Raw genomic sequence first — 21,750 nt, 5'->3', positions numbered from 1 at the left:
TAACAGAAAGAGCCCTGTTTCTTTTAAGACTCCCTCTGGGCGGGGTGTGGTGGCTCACGCCTGTAATCCCAGCACTTTGGGAGCCTGAGACCGGTGGACTGTCTGGGCTCACGAGTTCGAGACCAGCCTTGCCAACATGGCAAAACTCCATCTCTATAAATAAAAAATAAAGACTCCTTCTGAAATCAGTTACATCACAGAAGCGTCTCTTCCTGGTAAGTCACGGAGCTCAGAAAATTAAAATGAAAGTTCTTATACTCTATTGTAACTTCTCAAAGGATGTACTGAACCCCCAAACTTATCTCCCTCAACCTATCTGTATTTCCAGACCTACTTACAGCCCACATGGAAACAACTTGGTGGCCATACCTTCCTCTGCCACGTGAAAAAGCCTGGCCTCCAAAGCAGCAGTGGCCTGTCCACATGCACATCTAGTTGCTGGGCCCCATGGCTACCAGCCCCTCACACATACCGCATGCTGGAGTCTCTGCAGAATGAGCTCATGGTGGCGGGCACTGATTCCAACCCGCAGCAGGTTGCACAGGTTCCGAAGCATGGCCATGAAGGGAAGCTTCCCATTTTCTGTGGAATGTGGGGCACAGAGTGAGAAAAACAAATAAAGAGGCCAGGCACAGTGGCATGCACCTATAATCTCAGCTGCCAAGGAGGCTGAGACAGAAGGATCACTTGAGCCCAGGACCCTGGAATTGGAGTCCAGGCTGGGCAACATAGCAAGACTGTCTCAAAAAAAAAAAAAAAAAGCAAATGAGGGATAATTAGAGAGAGGTCAGAGACCAGAGCAAGAAGTTCAGAGACCAGGCATGTAGAAAGTCCAAGATAGAGGAAGTGAGGAATTCACATACAATCTCCTCTACTCAAAATGTTTTAAAGGCTTAGAAAGATTAAAAACAGGGTTGGCCTGAAGTTTGGAACAAAATTTATGCAACACTGTTTATGGGATGGCTGTTTCAATAAACAACTTATGTTACCACTGTATCTGTTGGCTCTAGCCCTAAGATTGGGTTCAACTGGCAAAATGTATTCTCTAGTCTAGAGCAAAGGTTTCTAAACTTTTTAGATGGCCAAAAGAGAAATTTCATAGTGTAAGTTGATTTATGAAGTATATACTAACATAATGTAGTACATTCATTAGTTAATATTTCAAGGCACAATATCCACTTAAAAGAAGGTTCACCATTTATGAAACCCCATCTCTACAAAAACACAAAAATTAGCCAGGCGTGGTGTCAGGTGCCTTTAATCCCAGCCACTTGGAAGGCTGCGTCAGGAGAATTGCTTGAAACCAAAAGGCGAAGGTTGCAGTGAACTGAGATCATGCCACTGCACCGCAGCCTGGGTGACAAAGCAAGACTCTGTCTCGGGAAAAAAAAACAAAGTTCACCATTTATATGAATGTAAATCTATATTTCAAATAGTCTTCATAATTTTTAAGTTTTTTAACCAATTTCTTATATTTGATTAGTCATTACTTTTTTGCTTAAATATAGGTGAAAAAGATTTGCACTGGAGATAGAATTTCACCTCTGATCTCTGTCACTTTCTTATTGTTCACTTGTCCCTGTGTTATTATTATCTTCAAGCCATAGTTTCTTTTCTCTTTTTTTTTTTTTTTTGAGACGGAGTCTCACTCTGTCACCCAGGCTGGAGTGCAGTGGCACGATCTCAGCTCACTGCAACCTCTGCTTCCTGGATTCAAGTAATTGTCCTGCCTCAGCCTCCCAAGTAGCTGGGATTACAGGTGCCCACCACCACACCTGGCTAATTTTGTATTTTTAGTAGAGATGGGGTTTCACCATGTTGGCCAGGCTGGTCTTGAACTCCTGATCTCGAGTGATCTGCCTGCCTCGGCCTCCCAAAGTGCTGGAATTATAGGCGTGAGCCACCATGCCCAGGCCATCATTTCTTAATAATAATATTTTTAAGGGTTATATCAATTTTAAAGGGTTAGTTCGGTTAATACTGAATAATATAATTCCAAATCCATCTACAATTGAAAGAAAAATTGCTATAGATCAAATTATGTAGAAACCAAAATTAAAAAAAAAAAAAAGAGTGAAGGGGTGCCATTAATGCCCTCAGATTGTGGATGCTCAGAAAACCTCAACTATTACACATAACAGGTAACACTGTATCATATGGACTGAGTGACTATGTGGGTTCAATCTGCATGCTAAATATTGGGAAATTTTTTTTCTTTTAGATAAAAGTAAACATAAATAGGAAGTGTGATTTTCTTTTCCTGGACAGAGGTGCATTCGAACCACTTTAGAGGCCAGGTCTGTCAGTCCCACACTGTGCTGGTGCACCAGCCCACACCATCAGCAGCTTCCATCACGTAAACGGTGTTCCCTTTGTAAAGGGGATCTAAGTCTCATTTGAATTATAGCTGGAAGCTTTTAGCCCTCTGGAAGTCTTGGGATTCTCCAGTCATAATTCTTTTTCTTATTTTTGAGATGGAGTCTCACTCTGTCACCCAGTGGCACAACCTTGGCTCACTGCAACCTCCACCTCCCAGGCTCAAGCAATCCTCCTGCCTCAACCTACCAAGCAGCTGGGACCACAGACATCAACCACCATGCTCAGCTAATTTTTGTATTTTTGGTAGAGGCGGGGTTTCACCATGTTGCTCAGGCTGATCTCGAACTCCTGAGCTCAAGCGATTTGCCCGCCCCAGCCTCCCAAAGTGCTGGGATTACAGGCGTGAGCCATGGTGCCTGGCCTCCGGTCATAATTCTGATTCACAAACTGTACAGAACAATTAGGTTGTATATGTACTGTAAATGAACTATTGCATCCATTGTCGACTCAAGTTTTTTCAACTGTTACTATGTATAAAAGGTTTTCTAGATCATTTCTGATGAGAAAGTAAGTCCAATATCATACTGGTGATATTAGAAAATAAACTGGACATTTATCCTTCAGATTGCAAAATTCACTAATTTCATTCCAAAAAATGTTAATGAGTTATTAATGAGATCTGTGGTCTCCAAAAAGGGTTCTGTATACCCAATCACATTTTTATCTTATATTTCATACTTACATCTTTTTTTTTATATTTCCTTTTATTTATTTATATTTATTTTTGGCTGGGCACAGTGGCTTACATCTGTAATCCCAGCAATTGAAGACCAGCCTTAGCAACAAAGTGAGGCCCTGTTTCTAAAAAAAAAAAAAAAGGTACATATACATATATTCTGGTGTATCGTAAAAATTGTTTTTGTAGTATATGATTAAAAAAAGAGACTCTAGCCACCATGGGATTAGACTATGGGCATCTGCCTCAACCAGGATAAATGATATTAAAAGAATAAATTTACAGGTCCTTACATATTCAGGGACAATGGTTCTCAACCAGAGGGAGGAAGTGGAGATGGGTGCATATAGAATTATCTTCATATGGCCGGGCGCAGTGGCTCACGCCTATAATCCCAGCACTTTGGGAGGCCGAGGCAGGTGGATTACTGGAGGTCAGGAGTTCAAGACCAGCTGAGCCAACATGGTGAAACCCCGTCTTTACTAAAAATACAAAATTAGCTGGGCGTGTTGGCGTGCACCTGTAATCCCAGCTACTCAGGAGGCTGAGGCAGGGCGTGGAGGTTGCAGTGAGCCAAGATTGCACCATTGCATTCCGGCCTGGGCAAAAAGAGCAAAACTCCATCTCAAAAAGAAAAAAAAAAAAGAATTATCTATATATATCAGCTTCTATCCAGGCCCCTTTATTCTACTCCACCCCATGTGGTTTCAACTATCAGGGAAGAGGCTGTCAATTGGGGGCAGGTGTGTGTGTGTGAGTGTGTGTGGGTGTGTGTGTGGGTGCAGTGGCTCATGCCTGTAATTCCAACACTTTGGGAGGCCAAGGTAGGAGAATTGCTTGAGGCCATGAGTTTGAGACCAGCCTGGGCAACATTAGAAAGACCTTGTCTCTAAAATTTTTTTTAAAAAAAGTAAAAATTTTATAAAGTAAAAAATGAAAGAAACAGCCTGCTATCGTTAAAAGTAGACCAAAAAAAAAAAAAAAAAACAGAGAAAGATAACTTGGTCCTCCTTTATCTGAATTTTTTTTTTTCCTGTATCAGTGTGGGCAAATTACCTAAAACTTCCATGTCCTAAATGCAATAAGAGTTTCTGTACAGATTCCAACATGCCATGTGCCAGTCCTACCTTTTTTGGAATGAGTTACAGAGATATTGATACAAGCACAATCAGAGAGAAGGTACTTTTGTCGTATGTTGATAAAAACTTGTGCATCACCTAACTACATCTGGTACAATGATGGATGATGCCAACATTACTCAAAGCAGGTACCACTGTTTACTTTGGTGTAGTCAATGGCAGACCTTATAAATCAAGTCATTTTCAGTAATACAACTACCAGGCAAAACAATAACTTCATCATTCCACAGCCTCATTCTAGTGAGGCTCTAAAATGTGGAGGCATAAATGGGGAAGAAGAGGGAATGTGATGGTCAAGGTCACTCTACCAATGAGTTCCTCCCAGACCGACGCTTTGTTCCCCCGTAGGCTCAGCTCCCGCTCCCAGGTCTCTGGCCTAGACAGCTTCATCCTCTTCCCAGCTCTGCTAGAATCCCAAGGCCCGGGAAGGCGACTTCGAGAAAAGAGCTGTAGGTTGGAGGGGTATCTGAGGACAGGCAAGAAAGAGGTCTATCATTTCAGAGTCGGCAAGAAAAGAACTCAGAAAAGAAAGGTGAGTCATGTTTACAGGTGAGTCAGAAAATGAAAGCCAGCAATTGGAAAGCCAGTCATGTCTACAGGGCATATCTGCCTAAAGTCATGTTGCTGGGTTTCAGAACCACTGGGATAGGGGCCATGGATGTTGAAAAGTTACGGAATTTAGACGGAATGCATGCTCAGGGTGGAGCTCCTCACCTGTAACCCAGCAGGGCTTGAACGTGCTGCGCAGGCTCGTGGATGTGCAGTCGCTGAACCAGCTTCTTCAGGGTGAACCTTGGAGGATTCTTTTTCTCTGACACTGTATCATAGGCCTTCTCAAACTGTGGAAACATCCCCAAGTCCCACAGGGGTCCTTTCATCCATGACCATGGGAACTTTCTTCAGTAAAACAGATTGTAAAACCATCCTATCCCTATGTGGTAATTTCTTTCCTCAAAATAGATTTGGCCAAGGAGTAGGAATAGAGGATACAAATCTCTGGCAACAAGAGTTCCCATGGTGAGTACAGGATGGCAGCTCTTTGGGGTCACCGTTTCATTCACACAAGCGGTCAACATGGGATGACTGGCTTGTGAGAAACAAGGTGGGGATAGAATGAACATAGGACAGCTTTGTTTGTAGAGGAGGGGAAAGAGAAAATCAGCTCCGATTTAAATCACGGAGACTCTAATAGATAAATGAAGAAACAAGCACAATGCAGGTTACGAGGAGTTTAAAAACTAAAAGTAGGCCGGGTGTGGTGGCTCATGCCTGTAACCCTAGCACTTTGGGAGGCCCAGGCAGGTGGATCATTTGAATCCCAGCTACTCGGGAGGGAGGAGTAGGAGGTCAGGAGTTCGAGACCAGTCTGACCAACATGGTGAAACGCCCTCTCTACTAAAAAAAAAAAAAAAAAATTAGCTGGGTGTGGTGGTGCACATCTGTACTCCCAACTACTTGGGAGGCTGAGGCAAGAGAATTGCTTGAACCCAGGAGGTAGAGATTGCAGTAAGCCAAGATAGCACCACTGCATTCCAGCCTGGGCTATAGAGCGAGACTCTGTCTCAAAAACAAATAAATAAATAAAAACTAAAAGTAGGTAGCTTTCAGAATCTTCTATGGTAAAAGAACTAAATTTAGGATATGTTAATGGGATGAAAAGACGAGTTGACCAATGGAGAATGTGTTCTTTCTTGTAACGCTAATATATATTTTCCTAATCCTCTGTTTTAATAATGATGATGGTAGTGATAGCTAACACTTATTTACTGCCAGGAATTGCTAGAAATACTTTAAATATACTAACTTATTTAATCTTTATAACAATCCAACAATGTAGGTTTTGCTTTATTCTCATCTAATACATGAGAAAACTGAGGCAAGAGAGGTTAAATCATTTGACCAAAGTCTCATAGCCAGTAAGGGGTGGACGGAAGATGCAAACCCAGGTGACCTGAATCTAGATTCTATGCTCTTAACTGCTAAGTACAATACCTTATTTGTATGAAAGTAAAAAAAGATTTTGTTTGGTTTGTTTTTAAAACGTCCTGTGAAAGGTAAATATTTCATAATGTTTTTAACTCACTTATCCAACTTTACTGACATGTCACCTGGCAGTAAAGTACAATACTGGCTGGGCGCAGTGGTTCACGTCTGTAATCCCAGCACTTTGGGAGGTCAAGGCGGGTGGATCACGAGGTCAGGAGTTCGAGACCAGCCTGGTCAACATGGTGAAACCCCGTCTCTACTAAAAATACAAAAATTAGCTGGGCTTGGTGGCACACGCCTGTAGTCCCAGCTACTCAGGAGGCTGAGGCAGGAGAATCGCTTGAGCCTGGGAGGTGGAGGTTGTAGTGAGCCAAGACCGCGCCATTGCAGCACTTCAGTCTGGGCAACAGTGTGTGCTCTGTTTCAAAAAGAAAAAGTACAATACCAAGGAGAGTGAAGTGAAAAAACATAAAACCACATGCCTTTCCCAGTGCTCTCAGAACCTTACCCACAATCACAGCCAAGAATTCCAAGGCAGAAAGTATTTTTAATCCCAATGGAATTTTGTTCCTAAATATTATTCCAGAAAAGATTGTACATGCACATATACAACCCCCGAAGAAGGAACTCACCTTTTTCTGCTCATCTCTAAGAAACACCATGTACCTTGGAAAAGGTCTGCGAGAAAATGGAGGCTCCATCCTCTGTAGGGACAGGAGAAGCAGTTTCAAAAAGGGAAATGGAGGCTGTCCCTGAAGAAACCCAGTCAGTAGCCCTGAAGGTGCATCTCTACCAAAAAGGAAGCCAGCTAGAAAAGAAGCCTGCCCTGCACCGTATGCACCCGAGCTCTACCCCGCTGCCCTGAGTTTCTCTGACTCTCTTTGCTCCTGGTGTAGGACTCCCCAGCATCAGCATACTCCCTTGTCCTGCCCTTCCCGGAGAAAAGGGGCGTGGGTCAAGGGCTGGGGCAGTGACTGACTGGAGAGCGGGGTGGCCTGCGGGGGTGTCTCTTGGCCCGGTGCTTCCGAGGGTTATACTTAGCCAGCTGGTACTCGTCAAACTGGGCAAATTTGTCCGTCATAGCAGCACGGAGACAGGCGGGCAGGGGCACCAGCTTATTCTCATCTCCCTCAGCCAGGCTCTGTCAAAGAGAGAGGAGACCATTAGAAGCAAGACCCAAATCAAGCCTCCAAAACAAAACGAGGCCACTTCATGGAGATATATGAGAGCACAGAAAAGCGAGCAACTTCCCAGCCCTAGCTCCAAAATCACAATTTCTGTGGTACTGATTTTCATTTCTTCATTAGAAACATGAGGTCCAGGCTGGGCGGGGTGGCTCGCCTTTACACCTGTAATCCCAGCACTTAGGGAGGCCAAGGCCAGTGGATCACCTGAGGTCAGGAGTTCAAGATCAGCCTGGCCATGATGGTGAAACCCCATCTCTACTAACAACACAAAACCTAGCCAGGCGTGGTAGTGCACACCTGTAATCCCAGCTACTCAGGAGGCTGAGGCAGGAGAATCACTTGAACCCGGGAGACGGAGGTTGCAGTGAGCCAAGATCACACCATTGTACTCCAGCCTGGGCAACAAGAGTGAAACTCGAAAAAAAAAAAAAAAAAAAAAAAAAAGCATGAGGTCCAAAATAAGACCATTTTTTTCCTCAAACTTTGATCCAGTCCTTCTCAATCATCTTCTCCATGTTGGGCAACCCAGCCTAGTAGAGGGAGAAGCTGTCCTGTCTGGGCACCAATGCTGAGGAAAATGAGGGGAAGCCAAACTGCCTGAGAATTTTCTCCAAGGATGCAGTGAGCATAAGAGAAGGAACCAAGGGAAGGCCCAAGCTCAGGGAAATGAGCACCATACCTGGTAAAGCTCAGCCACCTGGATCCAGTCAGAAGGCAGCTGGACAATGGCACAGAAATATCGTCGCAGGTGGGGGCGGCACGCCGGTAAGAAGGCAGCAATGGCCAAGATTTTATTGGCCACATTCCGGACGTTCAGCTGCTGCCTGGCATACAAAGATGCCTAGGACACAACGTAAGAGGACTAGAATCTCAGCCACTCCTCCCGTAGCTTTCTGCCCTGAACTTACTTGCTGATCGAGTGTGCCTGTATAAAACCTTTCCTGAGCCCTCCACATTGTCCACAAAATACGAAGCCCAGGCTGCCTGACTTGGCATTCTAAGTCCTCCATATTCTGTCCCTTACCCACCTTTCCAGCATGTCTTCTTCTGAGTCTACTGACTGCCTTGCAAGTCAACCAGGCCTTTTCCTTCTTTGGAAGACCTCCTGCATCAATATCTACCAAAAAGTTATCCAGGGTTCAAATCATTCATTAAACCTGCCATTTTCTAAAGCATCATAGAAGATATTTCTCACACCGCTCTTCTCTGCTTCAGAAATGTTCACTATGTAATATTCCAGCTGTATTTGTATGATATTTGGAAAAGTATTTTGCTTCCCTAACAATACTATAAGCTCCTTGAGAGAATGGACACTTACTAACAAACCAAGCCTAGTATACTCTTTCCCCACTCTTCACTGAACCACAGGGACTAGGCCTCAGACTCACCCAGAAATTCTTCCTCAGAGAAGCTCCTCCCATCCTCAGCATGAGGCTAGTCACCATCCCTCCACACACCGTAACCACACTCCCTGTCTGCTAGCTTTACACCCCCATCCCCTCCTTCACATCACAATACCTTGAGGATAAACTCAGGCTCCAGGGGTGCAAGTTCACGACAGTTTTCAAAAATGGCAGCCAGGGTGGGGTCAGATGCATCTTTCATGTTTACTTCTGAGACCAGAGTAGAGCACAGCAAACTCAATAGAGCCATCTTGGAATTGAGAAAGAGAGGGAAGAAATGAGAAGACAGGTAATAAGGACCAACTTAAGCATCCATGCAGACTAACTTACAAAATCAAGGACAGAGAGAATGGACCCGAGATGTGGAGTCCAATTGAGAACTTAGAAAAGGGGACTAGGACCAGGCATGGTGGCTCACGTCTGTAATCCCAGCACTCTGGGAGACCGAGGCAGGCAGATCACCTGAGGTCAGGAGCTCAAGAGCAGCCTGGCCAACATGGCGAAACCCCATCTCTACTGAAGACCCAAAAATTAGCCAGGCACGGCGGCGCATGCCTGTAATTCCAGCTACCCTGGAGGCTGAGGCAGGAGAATAACTTGAAGCCAGGAGGCAGAGGTTGCAATGAGCTGAGATCGTGCCATTGCACTCCAGCCTAGGCGACACAGCGAGACTCCATCTCAAAAAGGAAAGAAGGAGAGAGAGAGAGAAAGAGAGAGGGAGAGGGAGAGAGAGAGAGACAGAGACAGAGAGAGAGAGAGAGGGAGAAAGGGAAAGGAAAGGAAAGGAAAGGAAAAGAAAAAAGAAAAGAAAGAAAAGGGCATTAGGAAGTGAGAAATAAGAGCTGGGTTGTATCCCTACCTTCCCCTTCCAACTGGGGAGGGGACCTGGTTCAAGTACTCCACCCCCAACCTCCCCTCCACACCATTAACCTTTCCCCAACTCTCGAACTTTTACCTTCTTTTCCTGAAGGACCTGGTCAGTAGGCTCTGGATGAGATTCAGAGTCTCCAGAGGTGAGCTTCAAGGCCAGATCCTCCACCTCCTCCTCCTCCTCTCCCAAGCTCAGACTGTAAGAAGGCATTTGGGTCTCTGCCCCTTTCTTCTCTTCTGAATCAAACCAACGACCCTGGGGATAGTAGTGGCAGTTATGAATCACAGCATGTATCCACAGACCCTCAAACCCAGATGGATCTGAAGGCAGCACCAGGACATGGGAAAAGTCTAAATCTCCATTAATAGCACCTCTAATCTCCTCTCCCTCTCCCTTCACACGCCAGCACTGATGTGTCCTGACTTACTGCTCTCACACACCACCTTGCTCTACTCAACCTTCAGAGCCTTCGCCCACATGCTTCATAATCTGCCCCTGCTTTCATCTCTTCATTGATGTCACAATCTGGGAGCATGGGGCTCTTCACACACCTTTTAGGATATTAGTAAGATGTTTTGGGGGTCAGAAGAAAAAGGGCAAAGCCCTATATTAATCCCCCAGCAGTCTTGGGCTGCTTAGCCTCTCTGAACCTCAGCTTTCTCTCATTCACTACCACCTATCTGATAGGGCCTCTGGGAAATTAAATGGAGTGATACATGTATGTGTGACTCTGCAAAATGCAAAGCCCTAAATGAATGTTAAGATGGCAGTAGTTGTAATGAAGTAGATTTTCATTAAATTCATTTTAAAGGTGAGGAAATTAAAGCTCTAAAGAGGTTGCCCAAGATTACATAGTTTGTAATTGGCAGAGACAGAAAAAGTTCAGATTAGCCTTGTCCCTCAACCCGAAACACAAGTATATACAGAAGCAATGTGTGTCTATCTAGTGATTCTGAATTGTATACTAAATGTAGGCATGTAGATGTGTAAAAGTGGATATGTGTTTGCACATGCACACACAATTAAGTGGTCTCTGGTATAGGCCCTGATAGGGCTGTTGGAAAATTAATTAGTAGATGTATCTCATGCCTGATCTCAAAAGCACCTAACTGACTCTGCTATAGTGACATTACGCTGGCTCTCCCGAGCAGAGGCTTCCTAAGGACAGGGACTGTTTTCTGTTATGGTCTTTTGGGCTTTCATCTTTTTGAGACAGTCTCGCTCTGTTGCCCAGGCTGGAGTGCAGTGATGCGATCTCGCCTCCCGGGTTTAAGCAATTTTCGTGCCTCAGTCTCCCAAGTAGCTGGGATTACAGGTGCACACCACCACACCCAACTAATTTTTGTATTTTTGGTAGAGATGGGGTTTCACCATGTTGCCCAGGCTGGTCTCGAACTCCTGGACTCCACCTGCCTTGGCCTCCCAAAGTGCTGGGATTACAGGCATGAGCCACTGCGCCCAGCCAGGACAGGAATTGTTTTTGATCTATTGCACAAAATCTCCAAAGTAGATATGCAATAAAAGTAATGATGCCAGTGAAGATGGTCCTGCAACAAAGGGTATCTTAGGAGAGGCTCTGAGGAGAGAAGATAGCCAGACACAGAGCAGCACAGAGGGAAACTGAGACACTGAAAGCTAGAGACAAGAGAGCACAACAGACATGGCTGGAGTCAAGATGCGTGCCTGGAGCTATTACCAAAGTTGCTTCCTGAACTGTTCCTGTGGCAGAGAGAGATTTCAGGGCTATAGGGCAGGTTGAAAGGTCTAGTCCCTTAGAGAAATGCTGAGCCCTCCAACTTGGAGGCTCAGAGAGCAGGCAATTGCTGTTGTTCACACAGTACAAATCAGCTTGCATCATGTGAGATATCTGTAGACTCTGGAACAAGTGGCTGGCAGACACAGTGCTCTTTAGACTAGGGACGGTGGCCAGGCACCGGTTCTCCAAGGAGAGGATGTCTGGGTGGGCAGAAACATGTCCATGTGGTTTCTCCATGGTCTTCAGGTCAGAAAGCGTGGCCAGGCACCGGTTCTCCAAAGAGAGGATGTCTGGGTGGGCAGACACATGCCCATGTGGTTTTTCTACGGTCTTCAGGTCAGGAAGCGTGGCTAGGCACTGATTCTTCAAGGAGAGGATATCTGAGTGGGCAGATATATGCTGATGTAGTTTCTCCATGGGCTGTAAGTCAGGGAGCATAGCCAGGCACCGGTTCTCCAAGGAGAGGATGTCTGGATGGGCAGACACATGCCCATGGGGTTTTTCCATGGCTGAAACTCAGTTTGTATATGCCTAGAAGGAGAGAAAGACAGGAGATGAGCACCTGGCTGCACTGAGCATGTATTTGTAGGAGAGCATATCTTCGCCACAGCCCTCCCGATAATGCCAGTGATTTGCAAGTGGAAAACAACGAATGTTGTTTTTCTTAGGACTGGGTTCATCCAGAGAATATTCTAAGAGAGAGGGGTAGGGAAAAGGTAAGGCAGAGGCTTAAGAGCAGAGATATTAAGAAAAGGCCGGTGCAGTGGCTCATGCCTATAATCCCAACACTTTGGGAGCTAAGCCAAGAGGATTGCTTGAGTCCAGGAGTTCGAGGCAAGCCTGGGCAACACAGTGAAACCCCATCTCTACAAAGTTTTAAAAAATAAAATATATTTCTTAAAAAAGAAACAAAAAGGAATGACTGGAGAAGAAGGGACATGCCTTCTCATAAGAAGATAAAGGAGACTCCACCCCCTCCCCGCGACCCCCGCTACAGGACTATCAGTTTAATCCCTACTTAGTAGAGGGGCCTCGCAATATAATCTGGACTGTGGGTTCTTAGCTCCAGAGAAACGGGTACTTTCATCAAGCTGTCAATACTTACCACCTCAGCTTCCTTGCCTCCTATTCACTCTTCAACCAACTAAATGGGATTCTGTCCCCACCAGTCCACAAGTCCTCTTGGGAACCAAGGAACTTTTTGTTACTCCCATAAATAAATACATCTTAGCCCTTATCTCATTTCACCCCTCAAGTAGAATATGACATTGTTGATTACTCTCTCGTTAAAACTCTCTCTTCCTTTGTTTTCTATGATGCTACTGTCCTGATTTTCTTCTTAAAACTATTCTGGCTAGATCTTCTTGGGGATTCTTTCTCTGCCATTTCTTAACATCAATGCTCCAAAGAGTTCTATTCTAATCCTTTTACATACTTTCCTGGGTTAGTCTCACCCACTAAGTGGCTCCAAATAACATTTCTATGCTGGCGACTCACAGATCTATTCCTGGACCTAGGTCTCCCTCCTAAGCTTCATATTCTTTCATCCATTTGCCTCTTGGGCATCCCCTCTGGATGATTCAAAGGTGCTCCAGATTCCACAGATCTTAAATGCATCATCTTTCTCCTTCTCTTATCTCTGCCCCAAATCCATTCCCCTTCCTTTGCCCCCTCTGCCTACTGGAGTTTGAAGTGAGACAGACTTTAGTTTGAATCCTTCTTTACCCTGGGATCTTGGTTGGGTAAGATTCTTAAATTCTCTGTATCTCTAGGGTTTTCACATTTATAAACTTAAGAAAATGCTTACCTCACAGAGTTGTTATAGAAATAAATGAGAAAAAAATATTAGGCACTTTGAGCATTGCCTGGCACTAAGTGTTCAACATAGAAGTTATTATTATTTGTTATTATTATCCAGTAAACTACCAAATCCTATTGATTCCACTCCCTCGGTGTCTCTCAAATCTATCCAATTCTCTCCATTCCTCCTACCACCACCTTTGTTGAAACCCTCTAATCCATGTGGTGACACACTGTATATAGATATGTCTAAAGGACCTCCCTGCTAGAGCCAGATGTGGTAGCCTATAACCCCAGCAAATCTCGAAGTCTGAGACAGGAGGATCACTTGAGCCCAGGAGTTTAAAACCAGGCTGAGCTACGTAGTGAGACTCCAATTTTTTTTTTTTTTTTTTTTTTGAGACAGAGTCTTGCTCTGTCACCCAGGCTGGAGTGCAATGGCATGATCTTGGCTCACTGTAACCTCTGCCTCCCGGGTTCAAGCCATTCTCCTACCTCAGACTCCCAAGTAGCTGAGATTACAGGTGCCTGCCACCACGCCCAGCTGTTTTTGTTTATTTTGTTTTTTTTTTTTTTTGTATTTTTAGTAAAGACAGGGTTTCACTATGTTGGCCAGGCTGGTCTCGAACTCCTGACCTTGTGACCTGCCCACCTCGGCCTCCCAAAGTGCTGGGATTACAGGCATGAGCCACTGCACCTGGCCGACTCCTTTTTTTTTTTTTTTTTTTAAAAGCATGTTTGCTTCTTAGTAGCCCACTTGCTAATTGTTTCCCCTTTGTTTTTGTTTTTTTGTTTTTTTGTTTTTTGAGACTGATTCTCACTCTGTTGCCAGGCTGGAGTGCAGTGGCGCAGTCTCGGCTCACTGCAACCTCGACTTCCCAGGTTCAAGCAATTCTCCTGCCTCAGCCTCCCAGGTAGCTGGGATTACAGGTATGGGCCACCATGCCCAGCTAATTTTTGTATTTGTAGTAGAGACGGGGTTTCACCATGTTGGTCAGGATGGTCTCGATCTCCTGACCTCATGATCTATTCACCTCGGCCTCCCAAAGTGCTGGGATTACAGACATGAGCCACCGTACCCAGCCTAATTGTTTCTCCTTACTGAAATAAAACTCCTTAAGGTAAGGGCTCCTTTGTCTCGCTCCCCTCTGCATCCTTAGCATCACACACAAAACCCAACTTCTGGTCACCTCTCAGCATCATCTCTCACTAACACCCCAATCTAACTCTCAGCACTCTAAGCTTCAGTCATACCAATTTTATTTAGTTTATTAATTGCCAAGATATCTCTTGACTCTGGGCCTTTGCACAGGCAGATCCCTGCAACACTCTTTCTTCTACCAACACCACCCCTCCTTTACAAGGCCAAATGCTACTTTCCTCTCACTCTACAGGCTTCAGTTTCATCATCAATTCCTCCAAAAAGCCTGTGCTGACACCAAGCCCCAGTCTGGTTTAGGTGGCCTTCTCCTTGTTTTCACAACACCCATACTTCCCCTATCATACAGCACATCACCTGTTTGCCTTTCTTCCCAATAGACCATTAAGTTCCTAAGGAGAGAGACCCTTTTAGCCTTGTTAACCGTTGTTCCCACAATTGCTAGTCAGTGGGATTCAGAGGCTTTTGAGAATCTGGTGAAAGCTATGGAGATTTTCACAGAAAAAATAAGAGTATATACTGTTTTGTGCTCAATTTTCAGAGTGTCTATGAAGCCCATTTATGGACCTCCCAGGATCTCCATAAACTGCAAATTAGAAACCTCTGCCTAACAGAATGCTTGAATTATACCATCAGGAACCTATTTTCTGGCCGGGTGTGGTGGCTCACACCTATAATCCTAGCACTTTGGAAGGCTAAGGTGGGAGGATCACTTGAGGTCAGGAGTTCAGGACCAGCCTGGGCAACATAGTGAGACCTCTATTTTTAAAAAAAAAAAAAAAAAAAAAAAAGAATGTATTTTCTTATTTATTTGGACAAAGGCTAATCTCTCATTCATACGTAAATATTTTGGGAATAATATTGTTAAGTCAACCACTTAAACTTAGTGTGAAAAAGCTTAGGGACAGGAGTATAGAACACTTCAAGAAGACCTGAATGACTAACAATCCAGGGCCAAAAAGGACAACAATATCTCACTGGACGTCAATGTGACAAACACATACAAAACGATGGTTTCTATGCCCTGTACATTTTGCTCATGTCGTTGCCCTACATGAGCCCCCAAGGAAAGGAGTGGGGAATCTCAGAATTGACTCAGATTTTTTTTAAAGAGATCTCAAACCAAAAATAACAGAAAAATAAGGACAGTTTATTTGAGCAACATAGTGAGACTGTCCTATCCTAAAAAGGGCAGTCTCACTATGTTGCTCATTTTATTTATTTATTTATTTTTTTGCCACCCTGGAGTTTTTGAAAGGAGATTCAGCTGAACCACAAATGAAAATAAAAGTTCCATCCCCACTTCCATCTCTAGTTCCCTTCTCTGGAAGTAAACATTGCTAACAGTTTTATACTAACAGTTTCACAGTTTCTATGACTATACAAATATATGCCTTCACCATCACCGCTGCTTCTGCTTTTGCTTTAAACAGGATCATAAGTTAGACTCCATTCTGCGCTTAGTATATCTCAGAGACCTTGCCGTGTTAACACATTAATACCCACCTCACTCCATTTTTTTTTTTTTTTTTTTTTTTTTTTTTGAGGTGGAGTCTGGCTCTGTGGTTCAGCTCACTGCAATCTCTGCCTCCCGAGTTCAAGCGATTCTCCTGCCTTAGCCTCCCGAGTAACTGGGATTACAGGCGCCCACCGCCATGCCCGGCTAATTTTTTGTATTTTCAGTAGAGAGTGGTTTCACCATGTTGGCCAGGCTGGTCTCAAACTCCTGACCTCAGGTGATCCCCCACCTCCGCACCCCCAAAGTGCTGGGATTACAGGCGTGAACCACCGCGCCCGGCCTCCACCTCAGTCTTCAAGTGGCTGTATGGTAGTCTAGCACATTTAAGCACAGTCTGGGTTTCTATTATTACAAACGGTTCTCATACTACCATTTGTTGGTGACAGCCACTGTCCCCTTTCAGTGGGCACACAGAGCAACGAAGTAAGAGGGGATGATTGTCACGTGGTCTCTCTTCCTGTCCCTCCCTCTCCTTCAGCCTTGTCCTCCTTTCTCACCTCCCCTTTCACGCAGTGTACACTCCCTCCCCTTCCCGGAGCCGCCGGGGCCGGGAGGAGCAGGGTGGATGCACCCCTAGCTGAGTCTCGGGTGGTTCCTAACCGGCCCCGCCAGGCCCTTCCCACCCGGCTCTCAGCCTCAGAGCCCAGAGCCCTAGACCCAGGGCCAGGGCAAATTCTGCCTGCGCTCGGGCCCTACCTTAGACTGGGGCTGGAGACCCTGGGTGCCTGACCTGGGGCGTCCAATTCCCGCAGCAGGAAGCAGAAACTTCGCTCTGGGTTCTGCCAGTGGGAAGGGTGGCAGCCGGGGGAGGAGCCGGATGCGGATCTTGGAAGAGACAGTGCGGGCGGAGACTCTCGGGCCCCGGCGGGGCGCGGTAGCTGCTGGAGGGGCAGCGAGCCGAGGGCCGGGCCCGACGACATGCCAGGACGGCGACGCGAATGCCCAGGACCCCTGCAGCCTTTTCTGGGACCCGAGTTTAGTTTGTTGTTGTTTCTCTTCTTTTCCCTTTCTGGTGCTGTTTTCTCCTGTCCCTAGGGCTTCCTCCCTACCAAATTCGTCTCCTTTGGCTAATTTTCGTCTTTTTTCTCCTATTATCTCTTCAACCACCGTTTCTTGGAAAAGATTTTAGCATGTTCGCTGCCTATCTGTACACTTCTCCTTCCTAGCATCAAAGACGGTCAGACTCAATTCATCCTAAAGTTCCTTTGAGGAACTCCTTAAAAGGAGAGGGAAAGTCCAAAGCAACCGCCTGTAACCAAGTGTAGACGTCAGTCAATCCAAGTTCGCTGAACTGAGAGCAAGTCCCTCCCCTCCTGTTGATTAGAAGAGAGATAGGTGGATCACACAGAATCTATCTGGAGCCATCCTGAATGATTAATGCTGAACCCTTTCCGGGAAGATGGAACCAGGCTTAGGAAAGAGACAAGTGACCCTTAGGTTAATAATGCTAGCTTCATAAAGACAGGACCAAACATAGTAGCAGGAGAAATATGCTTTCTGCCTATAAAGCAGATTAGCTGTCTTCTGGAAAATATCATTGCTTTCCTTAGAGAGGTACCCTTGAGTCTAAGGTAACAGCTGAGCTTCGGCTCAGAATTGAGGATATTCTATCCTCTGTTAACTGAGCCAGTACCACTTTCCTTCCTTAGAAACCTCCATTGCCACCCACCCCATCAGTCCCAACACTCCCTGCAATGGTCTTTATGTTTGTGTCTCCCCAAAATTTATATATTGAAACGCTAATCCCAATGCGATGGTCTTTAGGGTGTGATCTCTGGGAGGTCATTAGGTCATGGAGTTTAGAATACTCATAAATGGAATTGGTGGCCTTATAAGGAAAGACGGAAGAGCTAGCTAGCTCTTTTTCCACGATATGAGGATACAAGAAAACAGCCATCTGCAATCCCAAGGAAGGCTCTCATCTTCAGAAGCAGACCAAGCTGGCAATCTGATCTTGGACTTCCATTCTCTAGAACTGTGAGAAATAATATTTGTTGTTTAAACCACCCAGTCTATGATAATTTGTTATAGCAACCTGAACTAAAACATTTCCTTTTTATAACACATATTTTAATGCTCCTTTTATTTTCCTGAAACATAATCATAAAAAAATGTAACTTATCTCCACACACAATTTTAAACAAAAATTTAAAGACAAAAAATAGAGACAGGGTTTTGCTATGTTGCCCAGTCTGGTCTCAACCTCCAGGGCTCAAACAGTCCTCCTACCTTGGCCTCCCAAAGTGCTGGGATTACAGGCATGAGCCACCATGCCTGGCCTAAAAGATTAATAAAATCTCTTAAAGAGATACAAAGGAATCTACAGCCATACCACCCTGAACGCACCCGATCTTGTCTGATCTTGGAAGCTAAGCAGGGTCAGGCTTGGTTAGTACTTGGATGGGAGATAAAATGAATAGTAGAAGGAATATGACTTATAATCAAATACTATGTGTTTAGATACATAACTGCTTGTGCATAACATTCAAGAAGACACAATGTGGTACTCGGATATATGCATCTCTATATAAAATCACCTGGAATGTAACAGCTACAAATGCAAAATGATACAGGCATTATAATGGTGATTCAAATACCATGAACAGAATTACTGATGTGGTATGATTTTCCAAAATACTAAATAACTTTTGGCAGATTTTCAAACAAAACATGATATGATCTACCCATGATTTTCATGGCAGTTGCATCCCTGGAAAGTTTAGTGTGTATTTTTTAAAACTATGCATAAAATGCCTTGTGTTTATATTTAAAATTAAAGTATGGCTGGGCACGGTGGCTCACGCCTGTAATCCCAGCACTTTGGGAGGCCAAGGTGGGCAGATTACCTGAGGTCAGGAGTTTGAGACCAGCCTGGCCAACATGGTGAAACCTCATCTCCACTAAAAATACAAAAACTAGCCGGGCGTGGTGGCAGGCACCTGTAATCCCAGCTACTCGGGAGACTGAGGCAGGAGAATCGCTTGAACCCAAGAGGTGGAGGTTGCAGTGAACCGAGAGCACACCACTGCATTCCAGCCTGGGTGACGAGCAAAACTGCAACTCAAAAAAAAAAAAAATTAAGTTAGATCCTAATTAAAACAAGTTTTCAACTACATGAATGACTAGCAAGTTATTCAAAGTTAAAGATGCAGAAATGTCACTCATTGTGTGGTAGTGTCCTAAACAGTTCCTGAATGTTGAGCTATCCTGGGCCCTACTCATTTACATGTGTAAAATCATCCTAATTATTGTGAAAGCCAAAAACACCCCCTAAAGAGCAGTGCCACTCACATAAAAAACCATCACTAGCGATTTGTTTATAGGAGAAAGAGAGGAGTTTGGTGAGGGAACACAAGAGCTAGGAAACCTGAAAGAAAGGGTTATGTGAGGTGACTACAGTGGGAGCATATTGAGGAGAAGGAAGTGAGGGGAGGGATTGGAGGAGTCCATATAGGGCCTTTCTTCTGAAGGCCAACTTTATAAGGCCTCTTCCCATAGAATATACCTTAGATAATAATCCCAACCTCAACGCCTCATAGTCTGTGACTCTCCATGGGAAACACCTGCCCCACCAGTGAAAGAACAGCATATGCAAGTCCTTCCATCATATTCCCATAAATATCAGACCTGAGAAGACTGGCGATACAGGAGGGAAGGCAGTTGGTGATGGCTTCCTGATTGGCTTTGAGGATCTAGATTTACTTTCTGGTTTCCTGAAGCAGCAAAGAGATTCAAGGCCAGCAAGGCCTGTACATTGGAACTACCTGGAGATCTTTTATAAATTCCAAAGTCTGGGCCACACCCCAGACCAATTAAATCACAATCACCCAGAGCAGGACCCAGGCATCAGTAGTTTTTGAAGTTTTCTAGGTGCTACGGTCTGATTGTGTCCCCCAAAATTCACGTTGAAACTCGATCTGCAATGTGATAATATTAAGGGTTGGGGTCTTTAGGAGAGATTAAGTCATGAGAGCAGAGCCCTTACGAATGGAATTTGCAGCCTTATAGAAGGGCTAGAAGAAACCAGCAATCACTCCTTTGTTTGCCCTTCCACTTTCTGCCATGAGAAGATGCAGCAAGAAGGTATGTTCTCACCAGACACCAAATGCTAGTGCCTTGATCTTGGACTTCCCAGCCTCCAGAATTATGAGAAATAAATTTATATTATCTATAAAATTACCCAGTCTCAGGTATTTTGGTATAGTAGCACAAATGGATGGACACATCAGGTGATACTAATGTGCAGAAAAGTTTAGGAACTTGTGCTCGAGGGTCTCACTGATCGAAGTATGGAATTGTGGACCACAACACCAACATCACCTTGTTAGAAATGCAGACTCCCAGGCTTTACCCCAGATCAACTGAATCAATCTTTTAACAATATTTCCAGGTGATTTCCACTCACATTGAAGTTTGAGAAACACTGATCCAGACAAGTGAAGTGGAACCTGAGAATCTATATTTCCAGACACTGAGGTCAGGGCCCAGTGATTTGTATTTTTAACAAGCTCTCCAGTTGGTTTTGGTACATGCTTAAATTTAAGAACCCCTGATTAGGCAGGGCGTGGTGGCTCATGCCTATAATCCCAGCACTCTGGGAGGCCGAGTGGGCAGATCACTTGAGCTCAGGAGTTTGAGAACAGCCTGGGCAAAATGGTGAAACCCTGTCTCTACAAAAAATGCCAAAAGAAAAAAAATATTTAGCTAGGCATGGTGGCGCACACCTGTAGTCCTAGTTACTTGTGGAGCTGAGGCAAGAGGATTGCTTGAGTTTAGGAAGTCAAGGCAGCAGTAAGCTGTGTTCGTGCCACTGCAACCTGGGTGACAAAGCAAGACCCTGTCTCCAAAAAAAAAAAAAAAAAAAAAAGCTCTGATTGAAACAAATATTGTTGCTCATCTCTTTTGAAAATTTCTGATTTAGTAGGTAGGTCTGAGATGGAACCTGAAAATTTGCATTTCCAGCAGTTTCTCAGGTAATCGTGACTCTTATCTCTGATCTGAGGTAAACATTTTAAAAACTATTAATCTAGGATGATTACCTAAATGGGAGAGATAGTTACTACCTACCACATGGCAGAGGTGGGTAGTAAATAATGCACCTGTCACACTTGAATTGCATATATAAATTAAAAATTTGGCCCAATTCCCAGATATTCTGTTCCAATCACACAGCCACTGAATGATCCCTAAAGGACATTTCAGCTGTGTTTTGAGGAGCCAGATGAACCATCTCTGCCTTGCAACAGAGAAAACCTTCCAATTGGCAAGATGTTCACAATGTTCACATTCAGCTTTTCATACCCGTAGGAAGCGCTAGTCATATTGCCAATATTTGCTTCTTTGAATCATGCTTTCCTAAGTTAGCCATTCCCTTGAGTTGAAGCAATCTTTCTTCAGATTGCTGTCATTCGAACAAATCAGGAGTTTTGCCAATCGGATAACTATACCAGGGCAGGGAAGATGTGCCACTTCCCACTGGAATGAATTCACTTCACTCACAGAACTGTCTTGCTTTCCCTATTTGCAAGTTCTTAAAGGACCATTCACTTTCTCCTGCATATACGCCTACACCACCTTCCTGTTGATCAGTAGCATTGAGCTGCAATGGCCAACTGATGAGGGTAGTATCCAGACTGATTTGTCTCTGGGACCAAGGAGTGCCACCTCCTCAGTCTTCCCTTTTGGGAAGGGTCCTACCACCTATTAAAATTGCTCACTTGTGGTCAGTTTTCTTGCACGCTCATTGACCTCCTCTACTTTGATCAACAAACATCTGCTAATCCCCTGTCAAAGAATAGTGCTAGTACATGGGTAAAATGTATACAACATGCCTTCTTCTCAAGGCTTCATCATCTTGTAGAGATAGACACATGTA

The 21,750-nt window shown here is 44.5% G+C and overlaps 1 protein-coding gene across 8 annotated transcripts in view; it reads right to left on the bottom strand.

Moving 5' to 3' along the window:
- Nucleotides 1–17,896, bottom strand: part of TEP1 (telomerase associated protein 1) — a 48,470-nt gene extending 30,574 nt beyond the window's left edge. Inside the window, exons 1-11 of one of the 8 annotated variants that reach the window (XM_031668274.1) lie at nucleotides 17,759–17,891; nucleotides 16,572–16,838; nucleotides 11,338–11,928; nucleotides 9,726–9,896; nucleotides 8,886–9,020; nucleotides 8,047–8,208; nucleotides 7,160–7,321; nucleotides 6,813–6,884; nucleotides 4,909–5,033; nucleotides 4,503–4,660; nucleotides 473–582 (exon numbers count right to left, since the gene is read on the bottom strand). In XM_031668274.1, coding sequence (XP_031524134.1) covers nucleotides 473–582; nucleotides 4,503–4,660; nucleotides 4,909–5,033; nucleotides 6,813–6,884; nucleotides 7,160–7,321; nucleotides 8,047–8,208; nucleotides 8,886–9,020; nucleotides 9,726–9,896; nucleotides 11,338–11,904 — 1,662 coding nt within the window. In that variant the 5' untranslated portion in view covers nucleotides 11,905–11,928; nucleotides 16,572–16,838; nucleotides 17,759–17,891. Of the gene's footprint in view, nucleotides 1–472; nucleotides 583–4,502; nucleotides 4,661–4,908; nucleotides 5,034–6,812; nucleotides 6,885–7,159; nucleotides 7,322–8,046; nucleotides 8,209–8,885; nucleotides 9,021–9,725; nucleotides 9,897–10,012; nucleotides 10,395–11,324; nucleotides 11,929–16,571 lie in introns of those variants that run through there. The other 7 variants (XR_004184976.1, XR_004184975.1, XM_031668278.1 and 4 more) reach the window with 7 other exon arrangements.
- Between the last annotated feature and the right edge of the window lie 3,854 nt (nucleotides 17,897–21,750).

This window comes from Papio anubis, chromosome 7 (genome assembly GCF_008728515.1).
Source record: "Papio anubis isolate 15944 chromosome 7, Panubis1.0, whole genome shotgun sequence".
NCBI lineage: Eukaryota > Metazoa > Chordata > Mammalia > Primates > Cercopithecidae > Papio > Papio anubis.
This window is presented reverse-complemented; position numbering and strand designations above follow the sequence as displayed.